General features: G+C 43.6%; 1 protein-coding gene across 3 annotated transcripts in view; it reads right to left on the bottom strand.

Annotated features, from left to right (window-relative positions):
* The window catches only part of ANO4 (anoctamin 4), a 324,825-nt gene that overhangs the window by 42,499 nt on the left and 259,750 nt on the right, over nt 1-22,576 (bottom strand). For all 3 annotated transcript variants that reach the window (XM_075934238.2, XM_075934244.2, XM_075934250.2), the window contains 3 exons: nt 12,643-12,725; nt 9,324-9,464; nt 1,480-1,644 (listed from right to left, as the gene is read on the bottom strand). In XM_075934238.2, the coding sequence (XP_075790353.2) occupies nt 1,480-1,644; nt 9,324-9,464; nt 12,643-12,725 (389 nt within the window). The remainder of the gene's footprint in view (nt 1-1,479; nt 1,645-9,323; nt 9,465-12,642; nt 12,726-22,576) is intronic.

The raw sequence follows: 22,576 nt of genomic DNA, 5'->3' as shown, positions 1-22,576 counted from the left end.
AAGGCATTCTGCATTAGCTGCAATTTCTGCATGGTTTGAAGATGCAACCCTCTGTAAAGTGTTTGCAAAGCCATAATCTCAAGGTGACAAAGACATAGGTAAGTGGCAACATGTGCATCTGAAAGAAAAGGACGCAACCTTCTTGCCAAAAGCAGGGGACAGAAAAGCACATCTGATGATCACTGCTGCATGGACATTCAGAAGCCCCTGGAAAACCAACAGAGCTCCCTCACTTTACAAGAGGGGTAAATTCATTTTCTACCCACCCAACTCATTGTGATCTACCCCACTGGAACTTTAACCACCAAAGAACAGATGGCCTAGGAATCCTTTTATCTCAGGCCCAAAGTCAAACCAGATTCACAAGCCAGATTCAATCCACCCTCACAGAATTTTTTCCTAGAATGCAGTGATTGGCATGATTTTAACCACACCCTCATGAGATTAGAAGTAACTGATGAAATAATTCACTGCCACTCAATGTCACTTCTCTGTGAAGTGTGGAGAAAGAGAGTCTGTAGATATCTGCCACTAAGGGGAAAATTCTGGTGTGAATAAAGTGAGGAGCACCTCTCTATTAAAAAAGAACCCTGAGTCATTTTGTTTAAAAAAAAGCATATTTAAAGAACTGCATGCAATTTGCAAACAAATAGGAGAAATAAGATGTAGGCCAGGCTTGACAATGTCTCTTTAATGTAATATAATTTTTAGACTTTTTCAAACATGTATTGCATTTAAAGAGAATTTTGGAGCCAGTTATAACCAGGTGATGAGACTCCTCAACTCCCATTAAAGTACCTAGCAAATGAGGGCATTCAACACCATGCAGACTGGGACACATATAAAGTGCTTGAATATAGTTTGCTTTAGATCCTCATGCGGGCAGCAGGAGGACCCCCCCCTTCAGGGAGGCTAGCCCCCGCCTCTACTCATTCTACTTGAGACCCTACCCCCTGCCTGCCAGAGGCACAGCTCCTCCTCTCCCCATGGCTAGGGAAGCTCCAACTCTTCCCTTCCCCCATGGCCAGAGGAGCTCTGAGCCTCTGTCACATAGCCAGAGGACCCCCAAGCTGACCCCAGCCAAGCTGTGTCTCTCCTCCCAAAACCCCAAGGGACCTGGTGGGAGAAGGAAAAACTCTTCCCAAAGAACCTGAGCTTTTTATATGTGCCACACAGGTTCAGGGGCAGCAGAAGAGGTGGTATCTGCTATTCAGCTTTCCAGGTTCATCAGTAACCTTTCTGAAGTCCAAGGAGATTGCTGATGAATTGAGAAAGCAGAGTAGCGGATATCACCTCCTCACATGCCCTGCAACCTGCATGATGCATAATAAGCAAAACTTCTTCCATCCAGCAGAAGCCTAGCCTGGTCAAACCACTAAACTCGCAAACCAGCTTCCAGCAGCAGCAGCTTTGGTGGGGAAAGTTTAGCCTCCCCTGGCTTATTTTACTTATTGCTTATGGATCCTTATCTCTACTTACCACATTCAGTAGCATGATGATGCAAAAGTTGATGCACACTGCAGTCCCTGTAGTTGCAACCTGAGAGTTATTCCTGATTAAAGCCCACTTAAAGGCAGCAAAAGTGCTGACAGTCACAACACGGTAAATAACAATGCCAAAAACAGCAGCAATCACCACACAGATCTAAAAGAGAGAAAGAGAGAAAAGCCTGAAATCTCTCAGAATTGGAATTGATTTCTTCCTGAGATTCTCCACTATAAAAATAAACTTATCTTAAATATATATAAAAAAAAAAATCAAGTCCTGAAACACAAATATTTTTTTTCCGGAGAGGGGTTTAATTTGGATTAATATCTAATTTTCTTTCCATTTCCTGTAATATAAAATACACTTGATAGCTAATTAAAATCATAGCTACATTTAATCCATCATTCTCTTGAAAAATACAATTGTTTTCTGTATTCCAGTGTTAGTGAATGGTGCTTGATTTCTAGCCCTGGAAATTCAGGCTACACCTTACTTATGCTGGGAAAAATTCACCACTGTGGAGAGGGTCAGTACATGGTTTATGGACTACACAAGTCATACTTTGAATATTTAAGTGGTGCCTAGCAATGTTTCCTCTCATTTTTCCCATCCATGTATGGAATACATTTTGTTATGTGTACCAAGGAATGTGCAGATGTGTACCACCTGTAGGAACACATGCTGCTGGCTGTGGGAGCTCTGCTAAGCAGTTGGGCAGCATTTGTACCTCTCCTGGTTGGCTGCCCAAGAGCTCAGCTTACAGGGAACACTGGTGCGTAGGCTTTTCTGCAGCCCCTTTGCCTGGGGTGAATTTCAACCTGTGTTAAATACTGCACAGGAAGCAACTGAGAGAGTTTTGCCACACTACCGTAGGGAACATCTACACTGCACCCGTAGGTCGAAATAAGATACACACTCTGAGCTACAAAATAAGATATGCAATTTGAGATCTAATTTCAAAATAGCTTATTTCAAAATTTGGCGTTGTCTACACAACGCCAAATTTTGAAATAAATCGCTATTCCCTTAACTCTCGTGGACAGCGGAATAGTGAGCCCATGATTTTGAAATCTATTTTGAAATAACGGGATGGTTCAAAAGATGCGGAATAGCTATTTCGGGATACTTCCAGTATCCCAAAATAGTGCCGCAGTCTAGAGATACCCTTAGTGAGCTGTTTCATTGTACTACTTTGGAGGGATTATATCTAGGGATGGTAAATTCAATCTCTTTGATTTCATCCCTTGCATCTTGGATGACAATTAATAAAGAAAATTTTGCTTTTGAACTGGGGTCACTAAGCCAGCTGTGACATACCATACAAAACAGTTGGGCGTTAAATAGCAACTGTTTTCAGTCATGACCAACTTGTGTCTCATTTTAGCCAGTCACCCAGTGATCAAACATTTTTTTATTAGCATTGGTGACTCACCTTATTCAGTCTGCATTTTATATTATATCTTAGCTATGTTTATCATGTATTAAATTTTCTTGAATAGAAACCAGTCATGTTTGGTCTATCCACATGTGTTACTATAACCTGGAGTGCATTCTTAGAACCTGACAAAAAATGTGATACGTCATAGCTAATTAGGACAAAAAACCAGTTCAACACTTCCCCTTCTCCCCAGGATTTCTAGTCATTTTCCCATTCTTTTATTTACAGAATGGATTTAACAGAGGTTGGCACAATCCATATGTAGAGAAAGGTGAGAAGGAGAAGATTAAAGTGTTTGTGACCATGTAGGATCAGTTCATCTGATCTGTTAAAGCTACCCTTAGTCACTCTGGAAGCACAAAGCAATCACAAAGTTACTTGATTAGTGAGCTACAGGCTGATTCCGTATGAAGAAGGGGGATCTCTAGGTGGTGTAGAGAGGCCTTAGAAACTTCTACTCTCACCCTTTCTTTTGACCCAGGTGTGTCTAGGAAATCCCTGTCTGTCTTGTCATACCTGTTGGGATGGATAGGCCGTCAGAGTACAATACAGCAGTCCTGAGGCTGCTGTAAATTTTCACTAGGGGGAATGGCTTTATGTTGATCATCTCTGGGTTTAGGGGATAGACTTTCCAACACGTCTTCTTCAGGGCTTCATATTTTAGCATTAATGTTCAGAGAAGCATTTGGTCAGTCATTAATATATGAATGAGAAAATCATTAGTTCGGCAGTAAAACAACTGAGGTGCCCAATAATTTTAAAAATTTAAGTGGAATCTCTTCTATTCTGCTCACATTAAGACACAAGGATTCTGATATGGATACCAGTGTCACAGATACAAATGATTATTTCTGGTTTAGGATTCCCAGTGTTAAATCCAGGCTTTGTAAATTACTTCCAGGGAAGATTGTAACCACATGATATTAAATATGAAGAAATGTGTCTCATGTTCAGAGATTCAGGGATTTAACAATATGAGCCATATTAAAGCTGTTTTAACTTCAAGAATAACCCTTTAGGGCTGGATCAATCACCAATTACTCTAGTACAGCTGTAAGGTGTGCAGTGCGTTGGGGGGGAGGGATGGAGCCACGCATGTGTCACCCACTTGCTGCCCGGGGTGCAGGAATGGCTCAAGCCGGCCCTGCAAAGAGAATGACTCAGGTTTGAGAACCTCTCTCACATCCTTTGCAGTGAAGGCTGATGCAAAAAAGCCATTTAACTTCTCTACAATGGCCTTGTCTTCCTTGCGTGTTCTTTTAGCATCTCAATCATCCAGTGGCCCCCTATTGGCAAACTTTCTGCTTCTAATGCAAAAGTAATAGGGAATTCTAGAACAGCACAACTAAATGTGGCAGCACAACTGAAAGATTTTTATGTCATCCAAACCCCCCCCCCCCATATATACAATCACCTAAGTATTCCCACACAGCTCCCATCCCTAGCATTTTACCTCGAATTATCCAGGATATCTGCTAACACTTTACTATGGAAAACACAATACAATAATCCATATGACTATTTTGAGTCAGCACAAATTTGATTCTATTTTATTTCTGGATTTTAAATTGACTGCCCAGACTTACTTTTGATGTGAAGGAGATATTACTCACTGGAAATCTAACCAGACAATATTTTAAGGAAAAATATAATATGGTCTACGCCAGCAGGTGGGGTGATTAGACAAAACTCTCATTTTAATGCAGTAATGTTCTAAGGATCCCACAGTGTGTTTATAATTGACAGTACTGTTGGTAACAACAGAATGCAGTTGGATTTGCAGGGGGCAGCTCCAAAATACCCATACTGTATTAAGGCATTCAGATATCAAAGTAAATACAATTTCAGGGTGGCAGTTGGAAGGTGGAGAGGGCTACAGTTCCATTAGCTCTGTGGTTCAACTAATTCTTTTTAAGGATGTGAATGAAGGTCCAGGTAGACCCTGGTGGCATCTGGGTTTACTAAAACCAATAGTACTACTTTTACTGTAAGTTTTGCAAAACAACCTTTTCTCTTATGTTAAGCTACCATTTTTCAAGGATATTTCATATGTAAAAATCCATGTATTTCTAACTCAGTGGAAGCCTGTGCTATGCACATAATAACAACATCAATTTTGAAAATAATTTTTGGTTTGTTTCTAAGACTAACAAGGTGGAGGGAGGAAGACTGAAATTGTACAGTCCAGAATTAATTTTAACGAAGCCAAATAATACTTCAGTAAACAGGCTTCCCAATTCTGACTTAAATCTAAACCTCATTATTTTTCAAATCATCTCTGACTTTGGCAAAAGAAGCATCCCAAGTGATAATTTCAAGCACTTTTCACTAAGGTAAAGCATAAGCACTTGGTTCGAAAAAGAGAATAATTAATACACTATAAATGAATTTTTACTGATTATCAATAGTGAAGAAGAAACAAGAAACAGCTGGTGACAAAAACCCTAAAAATGCTGATAATTTTGGATGGGAATTAGTGCAAGTTGGCTCAGAAAGGAGGCAGCAAAGGGATTCTTGGGTTTGTTTAGTTATTTATGCAAGTGCTAAATTCTGAAAATTAGATCAGTAGAAAGATCCTGAATTTGATGATAATATTGCATCTAATTTATTATGGAGAGGTGACAGCCAGCCTCCACTACTCAGTTAGCTTTCCTATAGCTTTGTATTGGAAAACTGATTTAGTTTAACAATTGACAGATTTCTTTTGAAAGCAAAGGAGAATATTTCCTCAAAGTTTTTCTTTAAAATAATGATCTGAGTTTTGAGTTAAAAAAATCATTCTAAAGCTATCCTAATTTGAAAGTTTGACTGGTGTAATTGTTCTTTCCCTTTGGCTCAGCTTTCATTACTCTTTCAGATTTTCCAGATAATAAAAGCTACTTGAAATCCTATGTCAGCAATATCTGAAGACAATACACTGTAATTAAGAAAGCTTAGTGATAGCTTTGGCCCAAATCTGCTAATCTCAAACAAATTCTTTCCAGTAACCAAGCAACACACCTACATCATAATCATCCAGGAACCCACCCCTCCAATCAGCCCTGGCATCAACTCTGTCCACACATTTACACAAGCGATTTCATCACTGGACCTAACCACATCAGCCACTACATCAGGGGCTCATTTAACTGCACTTCCACTAATGTGATCTATGCCAATAAATGCCAGCAATGCCCCACTGCCATGTATATTGGCCAAACTGGACAGACCCAATAGGAAAGAATTAATGGACACAATCAGATATCCGAAAAGGCAACACACAGAAACCTGTTGGAAAACAGTTTATCCTGCTGGGACACTCGTTAATGGACCTCAAAGTCAAGTATTGTTTCAGGCCAATTCCACAAGCCAAAGTCATAACTTTACTTTGTTTACAAGTTTGATTCTTATCAGAGAAGAATGAATAAAGCAATGGGCTGGCTCACAAATTATCTTCCACATCCTAATGACTTAATCGACCAACCAAACAATGGGTGCTTAGAGAGGTGAAAATTGTTCTTATGAGCCCCTTGTAATTTGAACAATCCAATTCACTATTCTCCCCGCCTTTCTTTATTTATTCTTGGAGCTGGACTTCTAATACTCCAGTCATCTGAAGAAGTGAGTTGTACTCATGAAAGCTCATGATACCATCTATATATTTTGTTAGTCTTTAAGATGATGCTAGACTATTTGTTGTTTTTTAAGTTTTTCCAGTTACAGACTAACTCGGCTACACCTCTGAAACTGGTATCACTGGGAATTATGGCCCCATCAATATCAGGGAATGTTTTTGCTACAACCTTAAGTGGAAGTGCAACCAGACATTTTAAAGTGTATTAAGTTAAACAGCTGTGGACACTTTTAGTGTGCAGTAAGGGTGTCAACTGTGGATGTTAGTACAAAAATAGCTAGTATGAAGTAAATGCACGCCCTGGTTTACTGGGCAATAACTTTCCTGTGTAGACAAGCCTTAACTCCAACTACAAATCCAGGTTAATAATATTTATCTAACTTTATAAAATGCATTAACTTCTACATATATAAAAATACTATGTCAATGCAAGGCATTTTATTAGCCACCATGTCAAAATGAGGTGACTAATACACAAACTGAGTCAGTGATTTAGCAAGGGAGGTCTTATTCTGAGTAAGACAGACACAAGTTCCAGAGCCAAGATACTTGGATTCCAACCTTGGGCCTGATACTTGCTACATTTTTGTAGCACTTTTCACCAGCATAAAAATTGTAAAACTAAGTAAATTAATAAAGAGAGAGATTCTCACCCCACAATTCAAGACAGCATCTCAAATAAGGAAGGCCCGTACCTATGTGCTCATCTTTAGGCACATGCTTAAGTACTTTCCTTAAAAAAGGGCCAAATGTTGAATGATAAGTCCAATTAACTATAAGAATTAGTATTTAAATTGTTCAAAATTTCAGAACATTTTCAAATAAAAGACAACATGATGGTTCACTTTGGGTATTTGTGCAAATGTTTATTTATGTTCCTCTATTGGCTATATATAACCCAACTATATCACAAAACTGAAAACATATGTAGAACTCACTAGCCTGAGGCAAGCTTCCTGTTCTGTCTTCTTTTTACTCAATGTACGTACAGAGTTTAGACATGACAGTGATAATCATTTATACACCCTGAAAATTTGAGTCTGGAACCAGTGCTTGGACTTTGTCCCGATCCAGATGGCTAGAAGCACATGGGATCCAAAGCTTGTGTTTGATACAGCAGACAGGTAACCTCCCAGGCTATGTCTCTACTGTGCTGGTTTTGCACAAGAAATATGCAAATGAGGCTAAGTGTGGAATATCCCCAAGTCTCATTTGCATAATTAATGAGCAGCCGCTTTTTGTGCAAGAGGCTTTTGCGCAAAAAGGAGCTGTCTACACAGCTCCTTCTTGCGCAAAACCCCCCTCTTGCACAAGAGCCGTTTCTGAAAAAAAAAAGCGGAAGAACAGCTCTTGCATAAGAGGGGGGTTTTGCGCAAGAAGGAGCCGTGTAGACAGCTCCTTTTTGTGCAAAAGCCTCTTGCGCAGAGTGGCCGCTCATTAATGAGCAAATGAGGCTTGGAGATATTCCACACTCAGCCTTATTTGCACATTTCTTGCGCAAAACTAGCACAGTGTAGACATAGCCCCACAAAGGTAACCATCCTCAGCCACAGCTGTAGCAGACAGCACAATCTTTAAACAAAAGTATAAACTCATTTCCACCCTCTGCATTCATGCTAACAAATTATCTGTTTTCCAGAGTTATTACTCTGCCATTTTTAAACTAAACCTTTCCTTCTTTCTCTCCCTCTCCTACCCAATGACTGCCTATCACTAAGCAATAGTATGTACAATGTTTAGGGGTTATCATCAAAACTATGTGATAATATGCTTTAAAAGAAAGATGCTTGCTTCAGGTCTTTAGGCTTTTTGCAGGCAGTCATCTTGTTTTCTTCGAGCCAGAAGGCAGCTTCTCTGCAGAACCAGGTAAGCAGGGAGATCCGGGGTTGGGAGGGAGGTATCTGGGCCCCGTTGCTGAGTGTGTGAAGGGTTGCCAGGTGTCAGGTATTTTTGCCTCCTGGCAGGGAAAAAACCCAGAAAATATCGGACATTTTAGGTGTCCGGTATTTTCTGAATTTTTTTTTTTTACCGGACAGGAGGCAAAAATATGGGGCTGTCTGGGTCAATACCAGACACCTAGCAAACCTAGGGAGGGGTTTAACTTCCCACATTGCATTAACACTGAGGATAACATTTTTCATGCGCTGTAACAGTGTCTGCAGCAGAATCACCATAAGTCCTAAGAGCACTCAAATCGGGGTCTCTCACAAGGGCTGCCTTTTAGTAAAAACAAGTAAAGCCCTCAGGGTATGTCTATACTAGCTCAGTAGTTCGAGCTAGGTAGGCAAATGAGGGCAGCCGGAGTTGCAAATGAAGCCCAGGATTTAAAAATCCCGGGCTTCATTTGCATCTTCCCGGGCGCCGCCATTTTAAAATCCCCCCTTAGTCCAAATGCCATGCCTGCGGCTACACGCAGCACGGAGTAGGTAGTTCGAATTAGGATCTCTAATTCAAACTACCGGTATACCTCGTTCCACGAATTAGATCCTAATTCAAACTACCTACTCCGTGCCACGTGTAGCTGCGGGCACAGAGTTCGGACTAAGGGGGATTTAAAAATGGCGGCGCCCGGGAAGATGTAAATGAAGCCCGGGACATTTAAATCCCGGGCTTCATTTGCAACTCCGGTTGCCCTCATTTGCCTACCTTGCTCAAACTACCGAGCCAGTGTAGACATACCCTCACATGTGCTAAACTACCACATTCTTTATCTCCACTTTCTCTAAAGAGCGACATGGGATTTTATATTGCGTGCAACTCGTAAAGAAATTAAAGTTCTCAAACCATAAAAAATATTCCAGATGCAGAAACAATAAGTCTGCTGCATTTATCTGCAAATGCTTGATAAGGCTCTGGCTTTCCAGATATGGGATTCATCCGTTCTTTCTTGGAGTACTTGGCTTCAAACTGGGGACGTATTTCTTCCTAAAAAAAACAGATGAGCAATTTTATGTGCAATATAGTTAGGCAAGCTTAAACTTTAGATCATTTTTTTCATAAAATTATTTCTAGCACAACATCAGTGACGTTAAGAGCCAGGCATAAATATTGTAAAAGGTTGGCTGTTGGGAAATCTGCAGGTCTTAAGAAGAAAACAGATCACTGTGAGAAAAAGGCATCTAACTTCACAGAATTACATTCATAAAATTTAACAAACTCCCTAGTCAGTTACCATCATAAACAAGAGTGTTTAAAAATGTGTATCTGTAAACAATATTGTTTCAAAGATGACACCAGGAAATTCTCTATGATTCTGTCAGCAGATGGTAGAAATTCAGCAAAGCAGGAATAAAATTTCACTTGGTCCTTTTCCAGGCTCACTTCTAAATAAAACTGCTTGCTAGATATTTGTGTACTTGCACAATTTTAGCACCATAAAAACCATAAGAACGGCCATACTGGGTCAGACCAAAGGTCCATCCAGCCCAGTATCCTGTCTGCCGACAGTGGCCAATGCCAGGTGCCCCAGAGGGAGTGAACCGAACAGGTAATGACCAAGCGATCTCTCTCCTGCCATCCATTTCCACCCTCTGACAAACAGAGGGTAGGGACACACCATTCCTTATCCATCCTGGCTAATAGCCGTTAATGGACTTAACCTCCATTACTTTATCCAGTTCTCTTCTAAACCCTGTTATAGTCCTAGCCTTCACAACCTCCTCAGGCAAGGAGTTCCACAGGTTGACTGTGAGCTGTGTGAAGAAGAACTTCCTTTTATTTGTTTTAAACCATTTGAGGCCACTCTCACTGTGACAGACCTGCTTTCATTAGTGAGTGACTGGTACGCTCCAGCAGATCCAAGACCTCACTGACTGGTCTGAATGCATGTGGGCACTATCAGTGAAGCACTTCACTGCACTGGAGTCAGTTTTAGGTTTATTACCAGCTCTTTTATACCCTGGGATTCCACAGGGATTCTCCACTTGGCCGAGAGCAGCCATTTGTGTTTTTCACTTATTTCCTCCTTCCCAGCTTATCAGCAGAGAAGCAAGTGCAGCATTGTGTGGCCTCTTCCCAAAGAGAGAAATGCTGTCCCTAGGCTGATGTCTTGTTCTGCATTGGGATAATCTACAGTGGCAGAGGAAAGAATTCTTTCCCACAGACTACAAAATAGCAGCCAAGCCCTAGTGGCCACTACTGCAGCCTGACGACCATTGTAGCCCTCCTACAGTGGAAATGAACCCCTTGCAGGGGAAAGGAATAGATCCCTCTTCCATTCTCTCACTGTGCCCACAAAAAAATCCTGCATGCCAGGAAGAAAGGAAACCTGAGCAGCAATGCTCCAAGCCATGCAGGGGTTCCAGATTCACTTAGCAGGTCCAAAGCATCCTGTCCTTTCCCTGGTTGTGAACGCTCCTGGTGCTATTGCTATCAGAGCCTTCCATGCCTGTGTGACAGGAGGGCTGCAGAAGGGAGACTGTAGCTATTTTTCACTTCTTCTCCTCGTGTATTTTCCTCCATTGGGTTTTGAGTGAATCTAGCCACTTGACTGCAACCCTTTTGGGCAATAATACTATTACCCAATCAGCGTCTGAATAGCCATGTAGCTAAAGTGTAGCCTTATGCAATATAATAAGCATAAGTGTACCTTGCTGGTCCTCCATTCTGACTAGCAGAAAGGAGCAGCTTAGTGCTGTTGGTAAAGATGCATCAAGCAAGCTATTCACATTGTTATTAATGTTAAGGCAGGAACAGACCAGAAGGGTCCTTGTGACTCACCGAGGCCATCCATTAACCCTTAGGATTGTTTTCTTCTTTAATTTAAGAGTGTAAGAATATTTTGTGTATTATGGAAGCATTTATAAGAGTAAGAGTTACATTAATCTTAGAATATTTTGTACTGGATCTGTTTTTATGAAAGTAACTATGTCATTTTTATTAGTGTGAGGGAAGAATGTGTGTGTCTGAAAAGAGATTTGTCTGAAGGCCAGCCCCACATCCAGCTGGTCAGAGGAGGGGCTGGAGATTTGAGGATGCAAAGGAATTCTTGAATGTGTCCATAGTATTTGGTGATAGATGAGGGGTAGATTGGTGACTCTGAAATTAGAAGCAAGCACTCCCAACGGGTGAAGATAACAAATCCCATCAAAACCAGGGTGGGGCAACACCCAGAAAAGCTGTCAAAAGACTGATATTAAACAACAATGAAAACCATCTCCAGATAAACACTTGTTGCAAAGTGGTGATTACAACATGATGCAGCAAAATCCATGAATCGGCATGAGAAGGGATTTCTATAAAAGATGGGTGTCTTGCATGGTTGTTTGGGTTCCATCCTACTAAGATCTGGAGCATTGGTCTGGACTGACAGAGCCCGGCTCCCTTCTTGCACTCAGCCTAAATGGCCACTAAATTGACATGAACAACAGACTGGAAACTATAACAACATTGGTAGGACTTGTGAGTGGGTGAGGCTGTGAATGCATATGCTTTTTACTTCGTATTCTTAACAAACATGGTATATTGCCTTTTCTCCTAAAAAGATTCCATGTGCTTTTTATAAGCATGACAACTGTACATAACGGTGTTACACATACTGTGATGTTAAAACAATGAGCCGCCAGACTGTTGGAAGCCGTGACAAGAATTTTGAGCTTCCCCACTCAGTATTCTTAACAGTTATTTAAAGCAACTCCTAGAAGCTGATCTTGAAGTTCATGGTTGACGTAGAGTTAGTTAAGGGAAACAGGGAGGTTAAACTTTTGCTTTTTTAAATCTGAATTTCTTTTTAGCCAAGTAATTGGTTAAAAAATTAAATAATGATTTATAAATGATTAGTGATAGTTCCACCACAACGGAGGCCAAATTCTGCTCAAACCTAGAAGCATAAACCCAGACAATGCCCAATCACTTCAGTGATGCTAGTTTGTATTTACAGTGTGAAAAATAAGAGGACAATTTAGCCCGCAGCGAGTTTCTTCACAGTTGTAGATGATTCATATTGGGAGAAAATGCTCATTTTTGCCTAAAGATAAATTATGTTTATTTTTCAGCTTCTGATCTGAGATAGAAACTGGTAATAAAACTAAAAGGAAAAAGTGGTTGCTGATTTTTAACCATACTTTTATATGCAAGATTAAATAAGTAAATTATCTGTACAAACCTCTTCTTCTTCCCAGTCTATCAAGTCCCAATCATAAGCAATCACTGCTCGTCGCCTTTTCCAAAATTCCAGAAAAACAGTTGCTGGAGCAAATAGAAAAACAGTTGCTGGAGCAAATAGAAAACAGTTGCTGGAGCAAATAGCCAAGATCATTTTCAAATGAAGAAAATTTGTTAACTAGAAGCATTATTGTTGAATGAAGCTGATACATTATTTTCACATGTTTATATAAATGGACTTATTTGAACAGCAAATCTTTCAGATGATCAAAACTGCATTCACAAGGTATTGCTTTCTACTTTGGCTTGTGTCAGACATGACTGAAGCTTTGGAGATTTCATTTAGTGCTAATTGAACATGTTTAATTTGCAACCAAATGAGCTACAGCTTGAAAAGAATAAAAAGGTTCCTGTGAGTCATCTTAGCTAAATTAGATAGGCCAATGACAAAGACAAAGGTTTCTTGGGGACAATGTAGATAAAAAAAGTAGCTTGTCTTATCACACGATTATTTAAAATATACAGGATTCTGTATCCAGAGGAAGCAAACAAGTTTCTAATCAGATTCTAGTGCACATGTAATTTAATATAGAACTGCTGAGGACACTGGAACTGGAGCCTTGCCTTTCTAATCTAAGGCATTGCCTTTAACATACAGGAACACATATTTCTGGCACTGATAAATGGATTAATTTTTTAATGAAACAATTATATAACTCACTGGAGTATAGCATGAGTATAGTCTCATTGCACTACAATAAGCAGAAAAGTGGTTTTTTGCGCCACAGTGGTTTATATCGGCAAGAAAGATCAATAAATGTTCAGCCAATTGATCATAATTAGGGTTCTACCAAATTCACGACCATGAAAAACATACCATGGACTGTGAAATTTGGCCTCCCCACCATGAAATCTGGCCTTTCACGTACTTTTTTCTGTACTATAGTGATTTCATGGGGGAGACCAGAGAGCAGCAGCTGTTGGCTGGGCACCCAGCTCTGAAGGCAGGACCCTGCCAGAAGTACCATAGCATACCATGCCACACATACTATGGGTACGTCTACACTAGCTCGTTAATTTGAGCTAGGTAGGCAAATGAGGCGACCAGAGTTGCAAATGAAGTCCGGAATTTAAATATCCCGGGCTTTATTTGCATGTTCCTGTCCGGTCGCCATTTTGAAATTTCACTAGCCCAAACTCACTGCCGCGAGGCTACACGCGGAAGTGAAATGTTAATTCGAACTAAGTTTTTAGTTCGAATTAACTGTTACCCCCACTACATCATAGGTAAACATAACAAAATTCATTGTGGCTGAGGGGTTCAGAGTGTGGGAAGATACCCAGGGTTGGGGGGGATGAGGGCTCTGGTTAAGGGTGCAGGCTCTGGAATGGGGCTGGGATGAAGGGGTTTGGAGTGCAGGGCAGGAGGTTGGGTAGGGGTGCAGGGTCTGAGCAGGAGTTAGGGTGCAGGTGAGGGGCTCAGAAGTGTGGGGTCTAGGAGGAACCTAGGATGGTGGAGCAGGCTCAGGGCTGTTGCTGTGGGCTGGGGTGCAAGGTCTGGAAGTGAGTGCAGGAGGTGGCTCAGGGCTGGGGCTCTGGATTGGGGTGTAGGGCGCTTACCTGGGAGAGTTCCTATTTGGTGGCGAGAACAGATGACTTTGCCCCGCCCCATGCTCACCTGGAGGCATCCCTCCCCTCAGGTCCCACTGGCCATGATTCCCAAGTTGCTGCTGTGGCTGGGGGGAGAGATGCATTCCACCGGCCTCAGCTGGGCTCTACTCCAGCAGTGGCAGCTCTGTGCGTGGCAGTGTTGAGTTAAGTGGGGTTCTTAGACAGCTGTGTGGCCATGCAGCTTAGAGGGATGCCTGGTGCTAGTCTTATCAGAGCTAACACAGGTATGTTTCGTTAAGATGGGAACTATGCTCTAGCTCAAAATGTAGAGATACCTTTAGAGACCTCCCCCCATCGGCAAGTTCTCCTGGGCACTGAACGTTGGACTTCATTTGGCTTAGACATTTTTAAAAGCATGCCTCCTTAGGACAGGACCACTATCACACAAGACCTTGTCTCCAACTGGAGACCAATTAACAGAAAATTCCTTCAGTTTACCAAAGAAAGACTGTTACTAAGCCTTTGAACACAGCAATTTGACAAAGATTATCTCGGGCCTATAATCTTCCAGGGTACATGTATATCAGTTTCATTTTTTTTCCCTCGAGAGGTCAGTTACAATACATCAGTTATCCTCACTAGTTAGCCAGTACTTCGCTTAGGAAGGGCAAAAACACAGCAAATGAAATGGAGCAGCTTATGGAAAGTATAGTCCCTGGTACAAAGTGTACTACTTTGCACAACTGTAGCACCTAAAGCCCCCCATGAAGATTGAGATCCCATCGTGTTAGTTGAATAAACACTGGGTCAGACCATCCTTGTCCTGAAGAGTAAAAGTTCTCAGAGCATCTGACAATTAGAATTGTCCTATGGTATGAAACAAAGCCTGATAAAACCAGGACCAAATCATAACTCCAGATCCAAACACCCCAGAATTTTGGGGATCTACATTTTCAGTTTGCTGCTGTCTTTATAATGGTCAAATCAAAATCTCAGATCTAGCTATCCCTAGATTCATATCTTGGTTTAAAGACTCAGGTCCATCTTTCATTCCTGGTAGTGCAACTACATTTAAGACTGACTGTCTGCTTATTGGTGTCCTGTATTAATTTGAGAGATCCATGGTATTCATAGGGTTGCCAGGTGTCCGGTTTTGAACTGGACAGTCCAGTATTTGAGCTCTCTGTTCTGGAAACAAATTGAGAAAATATAAATATCCGGTATTTTCTAAATAAGATGAAATGTAGATTGTGGTGTAATGTCAAGTGTGTCTGGTATTTTTGTTGAAATCATCTGGCAACCCTAGGTATTCATAATCTACTTGTGTATATCTGGCTAGAGTCAAGACTTCATTCAAAACTGTTGTACACCTAAAGGCACAGCTGTTGTATTTTAAATTGATAACCAAAGACTGAACTATGTATCTGACTGTAAAACTATCACCTGAAATGTGAAAGTTTTAGGTAGGAATTTTTGAAGGGAACGAGAGGCACAAATCCCCTAGGCTGCTTCAAAAATCCCAGCCTTAACTGAGTGCCACCCATTTAACTAACCCCAAACATTATGGAAAAAAATGAGATAGATACTAGGCTTCAGAATCCTGGAGCAAGAGCGACTAATGGGGCTGCCAAAATAAGTAGCCCAAAGGAAATAGATACTACAAGTGCAGTTCTCTATCCTGGTCACAGCAGATTAATCATCAACGTGGAGACATCGTTTAGTTCTTTTAATTTACATATAAAAATGAAGTACCCAGTCCTTAGGCTCTGGGAACATTTCCAAAAGTTAAAAATATGCTTACATAAAAAGTTAAAACAGCTGCTTCTTTTCACCTCAAAATTACCCCATAACCAACTAGAAATAAAGTCAAAAGTATCTAATATCTCAGGTCCCCCCACAAATGCCTGCCCTTAATATGCTTCTTCCTCTTTAAATGCCTGGATAAATAAATGGGGCTTGCAGTATGGGTTGAAAGTCAGATTTGGCCTATTTGGGGTATGTTTCAAAAATTGTTAAGGAGACATGTTAGATAGAGGGATTGTGTTCAGAAATCTCCCTATACACATGTGATAATCTTTTAGAGTCGTTTCAGGAAGGGCCAATTCAATTATATAACGGAGTGCATTTTAACCTCTTCTCTACCAGTCAAGAGATTGCACCTCTATGTAGTGTGGCAATCTGAATGGGGTGCTCCAAATGAAAACAGAGCTCTGAGTGCAGATGTAGAGTTCTCAGAGGAAGGCAAATCAGTTGTGCACTGTGAAAGCATTCTTTGAACTTATTTACTGCAGTGTTTGCTCTTGAACTATTGATCTGTGAATGATGGGCATAAGAAAAAAAGCAGCCAGAAGGGGCAAAGCTAGGGACATACCTCCTTATAGTCTGCAGTGAAGAGCTACAAGAAGATTATTAAAGATTCAAGGATACCAAGGCCAGAAGAGACTGCTGATTGGCTGAGCCTTGGTAGGGGGAGGGGCTTTATAAGGCAGTGGGCAAGCAACCAAGGAGCTTGCTAACAGGTGAGTGCTAACAGAGTTTTGAGAGGGAGTTCTCCAGGTAGAGAAGAAGCAGATACAGGACTCTTGAGGGAAGTGTGTTTTGTTATTGGGGCTTTCTTGCTGTGTGCTGAGCTTGTGTTTGTGAGTGAGGGTTGGTGTGTGTTCTTTTGTTTATTTATTTTCCCCTGTGTTTGAGAGTGAGGCTTCCCCCCCCCCCCCCACCTCCCCTCTGCCCTCCCCCTCCCCTTGATGGAGTTTGTGCTGTGACTGGCTGTGATTGGCAGGTGGAAACTGTTGGCTTCTAATTAAAGTTTGAATTCTAGAAGCCTCTGCTGATTGGCTGAGCCTTGGTAGGGGGAGGAGCTTTATAAGGCAGTGCGCAAGCAACCAAGGAGCTTGCGAACAGGTGAGTGCTAACAGAGTTTTGAGAGGGAGTTGGGAAGGGGAGAGGGAAGGGCGGGAGGTTCTCTTGCCTTTATTTTTAAATCCCTTTTCCAGGACAGCAGCGATGGTTGGTGATGGGTCTGCTGTTGCTACCTGCACAGTGTGTGCCATGTTTGTCTTCCTCCCGGAAGAAAGACCGGATTTCATCTGCACCAAGTGCAAGCTGGTCAACATTTTGGAAGAAAAAATTAGAGGACTGGAGGCCCAAGTGTCGACCCTACGCTTGATCAGAGAAGATGAAGACTTCCTCGATAGAATGCAGCATTTAATCCTTCAAGCACGGCAGGCAGAAGAGCCAGAGAGGGCAGTACGTGACCAAGAAGAGAACTGGCAGCATGTAACTTCTAGAAGGGGAAAAAGGCCAGCACGGGAATCCCCCGATGCTATAGAGGTAAGCAATCGCTTTCAAGCTCTCTCCATGGGCTCTGCAGTGCTGAAAGCTCTGGAAGGGACCTCACAAGGAAGAAACCAGAAGGCAACACCATCTACTGGAAGGCATGGGATGCGTAGTCCTACGGATGGGGGTTCCACGGCCACCACCCCCAAAAGAAACGACGGGTGGTGGTGGTCGGGGACTCCCTCCTAAGAGGGACTGAGCCATCCCTCTGCCGTCCGGACCTGGAATCTCGAGAGATGTGCTGCTTACGGGGAGCTCGCATTCAGGATGTCACTGAGAGGCTTACCAAGCTGATCAAACCTTCAGATCGCTACCCCTTCCTGCTTCTCCACGTGGGAACTAATGATACGGCCAAGAATGATCTTGAGCGTGTTCCTAGCACTACATAACCCGCAGTAAGGAGGATCCAAGAATTTGGAGCGCAAGTGGTATTCTCCTCCATCCTCCCTGCTGAAGGGAAAGGACTGGGCAGGGATCGTCGAATTGAGGACGTAAATGCGTGGTTGCACAGATGGTGTTGCAGAGAGGGTTTTGGTTTCATCGACCATGGGACTCTGTTCCGGGTGCAAGGATTGTTAGAAAGAGATGGGACCCACCTAACAGAGAGGAAGGAGCATCTTCACGGGCAGGCTTGCAAACCTAGTGAGGAGGGCTTTAAACTAGGTACGTAGGGGGACGGTGACCAAAACCCTGAGGGGAGTGGGAAAGTCGGATACCGGGAAGAAATGCAGAGAGGAAGGAGCAAGAAAGGAGGACCCATGTTTCGAATGGAGAAGATAGGACGATCAACTGGTTACCTGAAGTGTTTGTACACTAATGCAAGAAGCCTGAGCAACAAACAGAAAGAACTGGAGGCCCTGGCCCAGACCAAGAAATATGATTTAATTGGGATAACAGAGACTTGGTGGGATGACTCACATGACTGGAGCGCAGTCATGGAAGGGTATAGACTGTTCAGGAACAACAGGCAGGGGAGAAAAGGAGGAGGAGTTGCACTATATGTAAGAGCACTACGATTGCTCTGAACTCCAGTATAAAGAGGGAGAAAAACCTGTTGAGAGTCTATGGGTTAAGTTTAAAGGAGCAAACAACAGCATTGATGTTGTGGTTGGTGTTTGATACAGGCCACCGAATCAGGTGGATGAGGTAGTTGAGGCTTTCTTTGGACAACTGAGCGAAGCTTCCAGATCGCAGGCCCTGGTTCTCGCGGGGGACTTTAATCACCCTGACATCTGCTGGGAAACCTATATGGCAGTACACAGGCAATCTAGGAAGTTTTTGGAGAATGTTGGGGATAACTTCTTGACACAGGTGCTGAAGGATCCAACCTTCTGCTCACAAACAGGGAGGAACTAATAGGGGAAGTGGAGGTGGGTGACAACCTGGGAAGCAGTGATCATGAGATGGTAGATTTCAGGATCCTGACCAAAGAAAGAAAAGAGAGTAGTAAAATACACACCTCGGACTTCAAAAAAGCAGATTTTGACTCCCTCCGAGATCTGATGGGCAGAATCCCCTGGGATGTTAACATGAAGGGGAAAGGAGTCCTGGACATCTGGCAGTATTTTAAAGAAGCCTTATTGAAGGCACAGAAAGAAACCATCCTGACGCGTAGCAAGAGAGGCAAACATGGTAGGAGACTGGACTGGCTTACAGGGGAAATCCTTGGTGAACTTAAGCACAAAAAGGAAGCTTACAAAAAGAGTGGAAACTTGGACAAATGACCAGGGAGAAGTTTAAAGGTATAGCTCAAGAATGCCGGGGGGTTATCAGGAAGGCGAAAGCGCAAATGGAATTGCGACTGGCTAAGGATGTGCAGGATAATAAGAAAGGTTTCTACAGGCATGTTAACAAGAAGAAGGTGATCAGAGAGGGTGTGCGGCCCCTAATGGATGAAGGAGGTAACCTAGTTACAGATGATGTGGGGAAAGCTGAAGTACTCAATGCTTTCTTTGCCTCTGTATTCACGGACAAGGTCGGACTTCTGCGCCAACTGACGCAAGCTGGGATGAATATGGACAGCCCATGCTGGGTAAAGAACAGGTTAGGAACTATTTACAAAAGCTAAACATACATAAATCCATGGGTCCGGACTTAGTGCATCCGAGGGTACTGAGGGAGTTGGCAAATGTCATTGTGGAGCCTTTGGCTATTATCTTTGAAAAGTCGTGGAGATCGAGAGAAATCCCGGATGACTGGAAAAAGGCAAATGTAGTGCCCATCTTCAAAAAAGGGAAGAAGGATGATCCAGGGAACTATAGGCCGGTCAGTCTTACCTCGGTTCCTGGAAAAATCATGGAAGAGATCCTTAAGGAATCCATATTGAGGAACTTGGATGAGAGGAAAGTGATTAGGAATAGTCAGCATGGATTCACAAAGGGCAAGTCGTGCCTGACCAATCTGATTAGCTTCTGTGATGAGGTAACTGGCTCTGTGGACATGGGAAAGTCAGTGGATGTTATATACCTTGACTTTAGCAAGGCTTTTGATACGGTCTCCCACAATATTCTTGCCAGCAAGTTAAGGGATTGTGGATTGGATAAATGGACGGTAAGATGGATAGAAAGATGGCTAAAAGGCCGGGCCCAGCAGGTAGTGATCAATGGCTCGATGTCAGGATGGCAGTCGGTTTCTAGCGGAGTACCCCAAGGTTCGGTTCTAGGACCGGTTTTGTTCAATATCTTAATGATCTGGATGAGGGGATGGATTGCACCCTCAACAAGTTTGCGGATGTGTAGAGGGGTGGAATGGCCGCCCTCTGAGCCGGAAGCAGAAGAAACCCTCTGGGAGCCATTTTGGGGCCAGCCTAGCTCCGCCCCCTCACCTGACCGGAAGTCAAAGGGCGGGGCTAGGACTATAAGAAGGCTGCCTGGGAGCTCAGTCAGGAGCCAGCCTCCGAGGGAGCCAGAGGCCTGGCTGGAGCTCCTGCCTGGGGAGGCTAAGACCCGGGGTAGGCCGCCCTCAGCCACCTTCCCAGAGGCGGGCCAGAGACTCCCTGCCCCGGCTACTAAGGCCTGGCCCGGCCCGTCAGCTGAACCACTCGCGGACCCAGAGGACGGGACCGCACCGCTGGACCAGCTGGACCCCTGGTGGGCACGGGAACGCCGGGCTGGACAAGCCCCACGGGACACGACAAAGCTCCGACCTCTTAACCCCTGGATTGGGCCGCCAGCCCCTGCGGAGACGACGTGGGCCTCAACTCCCCGACCGGCCGCTGAGGCTACAGGTACTGGGGAAGGGGGGGGGGAGACGAGGAGAGGCCCAGGGGGTAGCATGGGCTGAGGACAGCCCTAGGCCAGCAAGTTGCGGGCTGGAGCCCCTGCTGAGCCCGTAGCAGCGGAACGGCTGCATCCAGGGCCCCTGGGCCGGGGCGCAGTGGAGTGGGTGGGCCTGCGCCCCCTGCCACCCACTAACCGGGTGGCAGTCTCCCACCCCCCTTGCCACTGCGACAGCTGCACTGCCGGCCCCGCTCTTGAACTAGGAGCTCCTACAGACCTGGGGGTTTGTTTGCGGCCCCGCCTTGCGTTGGGGTCTGGCCAGCAGTTGCTGCCCTGCCCTGCTCGAGGGCCTGGGCATCCGTATAAGGGTTTTGGCACCCGGCCAGCACCCAGACCGGACCTTTTTAAAGGGCCAGGGCTCGGACTACTCTACGGCACGGAAGGGCCATAGGACGGACTAGCCATCCAGTATACCAAGGCGGAGGATCCGCCTCCTAAAGGCCGGCTGGCCTATAACGAACCTTCCCCCGGAAGGGGGGAAAAGCTCAGGCTATTGTGGACATTGCCGGAGGGCAGTGTCCCGAAGAGACCGCGCCACCTGCCGGCAGATATAATTCCCCGAGCAGACGGCAGGGGCGCTGTGGTGGAGCGGAAAGCCCGCTACAGGATGACACTAAGCTGGGGGGAGAGGTAGATAGGGTACAGAATGACTTAGACAAATTGGAGGATTGGGCCACAAGAAATCTGATGAGGTTCAACAAGGACAAGTGTAGAGTCCTGCACTTGGGACGGAAGAATCCCAAGCATTCTTACATGCTGGGGACCAACCGGTTAAGTAGTAGTTCTGCAGAGAAGGACCTGGGGGTTACAGTGGATGAGAAGCTAGATATGAGTCAACAGTGTGCCCTTGTAGCCAAGAAGGCTAATGGCATATTAGGTTGCATTAAGAGGAGCATTGCCAGCAGATCCAGAGATGTCATCATTCCCCTCTATTTGGCTTTGGTGAGGCCGCATCTGGAGTATTGTGTCCAGTTCTGGGCCCCCCACTACAAAAAGGATGTGGACGCATTGGAGAGGGTCCAGTGGAGGGAAACCAAAATGATTAGGGGGCTGGAGCATATGACTTATGAGGAGAGGCTGAGGGACTTGGGTCTGTTTAGTCTGCAGAAGCGAAGAGTGAGGGGGGGGATTTGATAGCAGCCTTCAACTTCCTGAAGGGAGGTTCCAAAGAGGCTGGAGAGAGGCTGTTCTCAGTAGTGACAGATGGCAGAACAAGGAGCAATGGTCTCAAGTTGTGGTGGGAGAGGTCCAGGTTGGATATTAGGAAAAACTATTTCACTAGGAGGGTGGTGAAGCACTGGAATGGGTTACCTAGGGAAGTAGTGGAGTCTCCATCCCTAGAGGTGTTTAAGTCTCAGCTTGACAAAGCCCTGGCCGGGTTGATTTAGTTGGAATTGGTCCTGCCTAGAGCAGGGGGCTGGACTTGATGACCTTCTGAGGTCTCTTCCAGCTCTATGATTCAATGATTATTTATTTTCTTTTTCTACTAATGTTTTATTAATTTTAAGTAGATTTTATATATATATATATATATATATATATATATATATATATATATATATAAAAATAAATAAAAACTTAGCATATATTGATCATTTGCTACCTAACGCGCGCGTGTGTGTGTGTGTGTGTGTGTGTGTATATATATGGGAATGGTTAAAAGAGAAATCATTTGTATTAGAAACAAATTTTGATTGTTAATTGTGT

The sequence above is a fragment of the Pelodiscus sinensis genome, chromosome 1, assembly GCF_052426305.1.
Source record: "Pelodiscus sinensis isolate ZL-2025 chromosome 1, ASM5242630v1, whole genome shotgun sequence".
NCBI lineage: Eukaryota > Metazoa > Chordata > Testudines > Trionychidae > Pelodiscus > Pelodiscus sinensis.
Note: the sequence above shows the minus strand (reverse complement) of the source record. Positions and strands in the feature narration are given on the sequence as shown.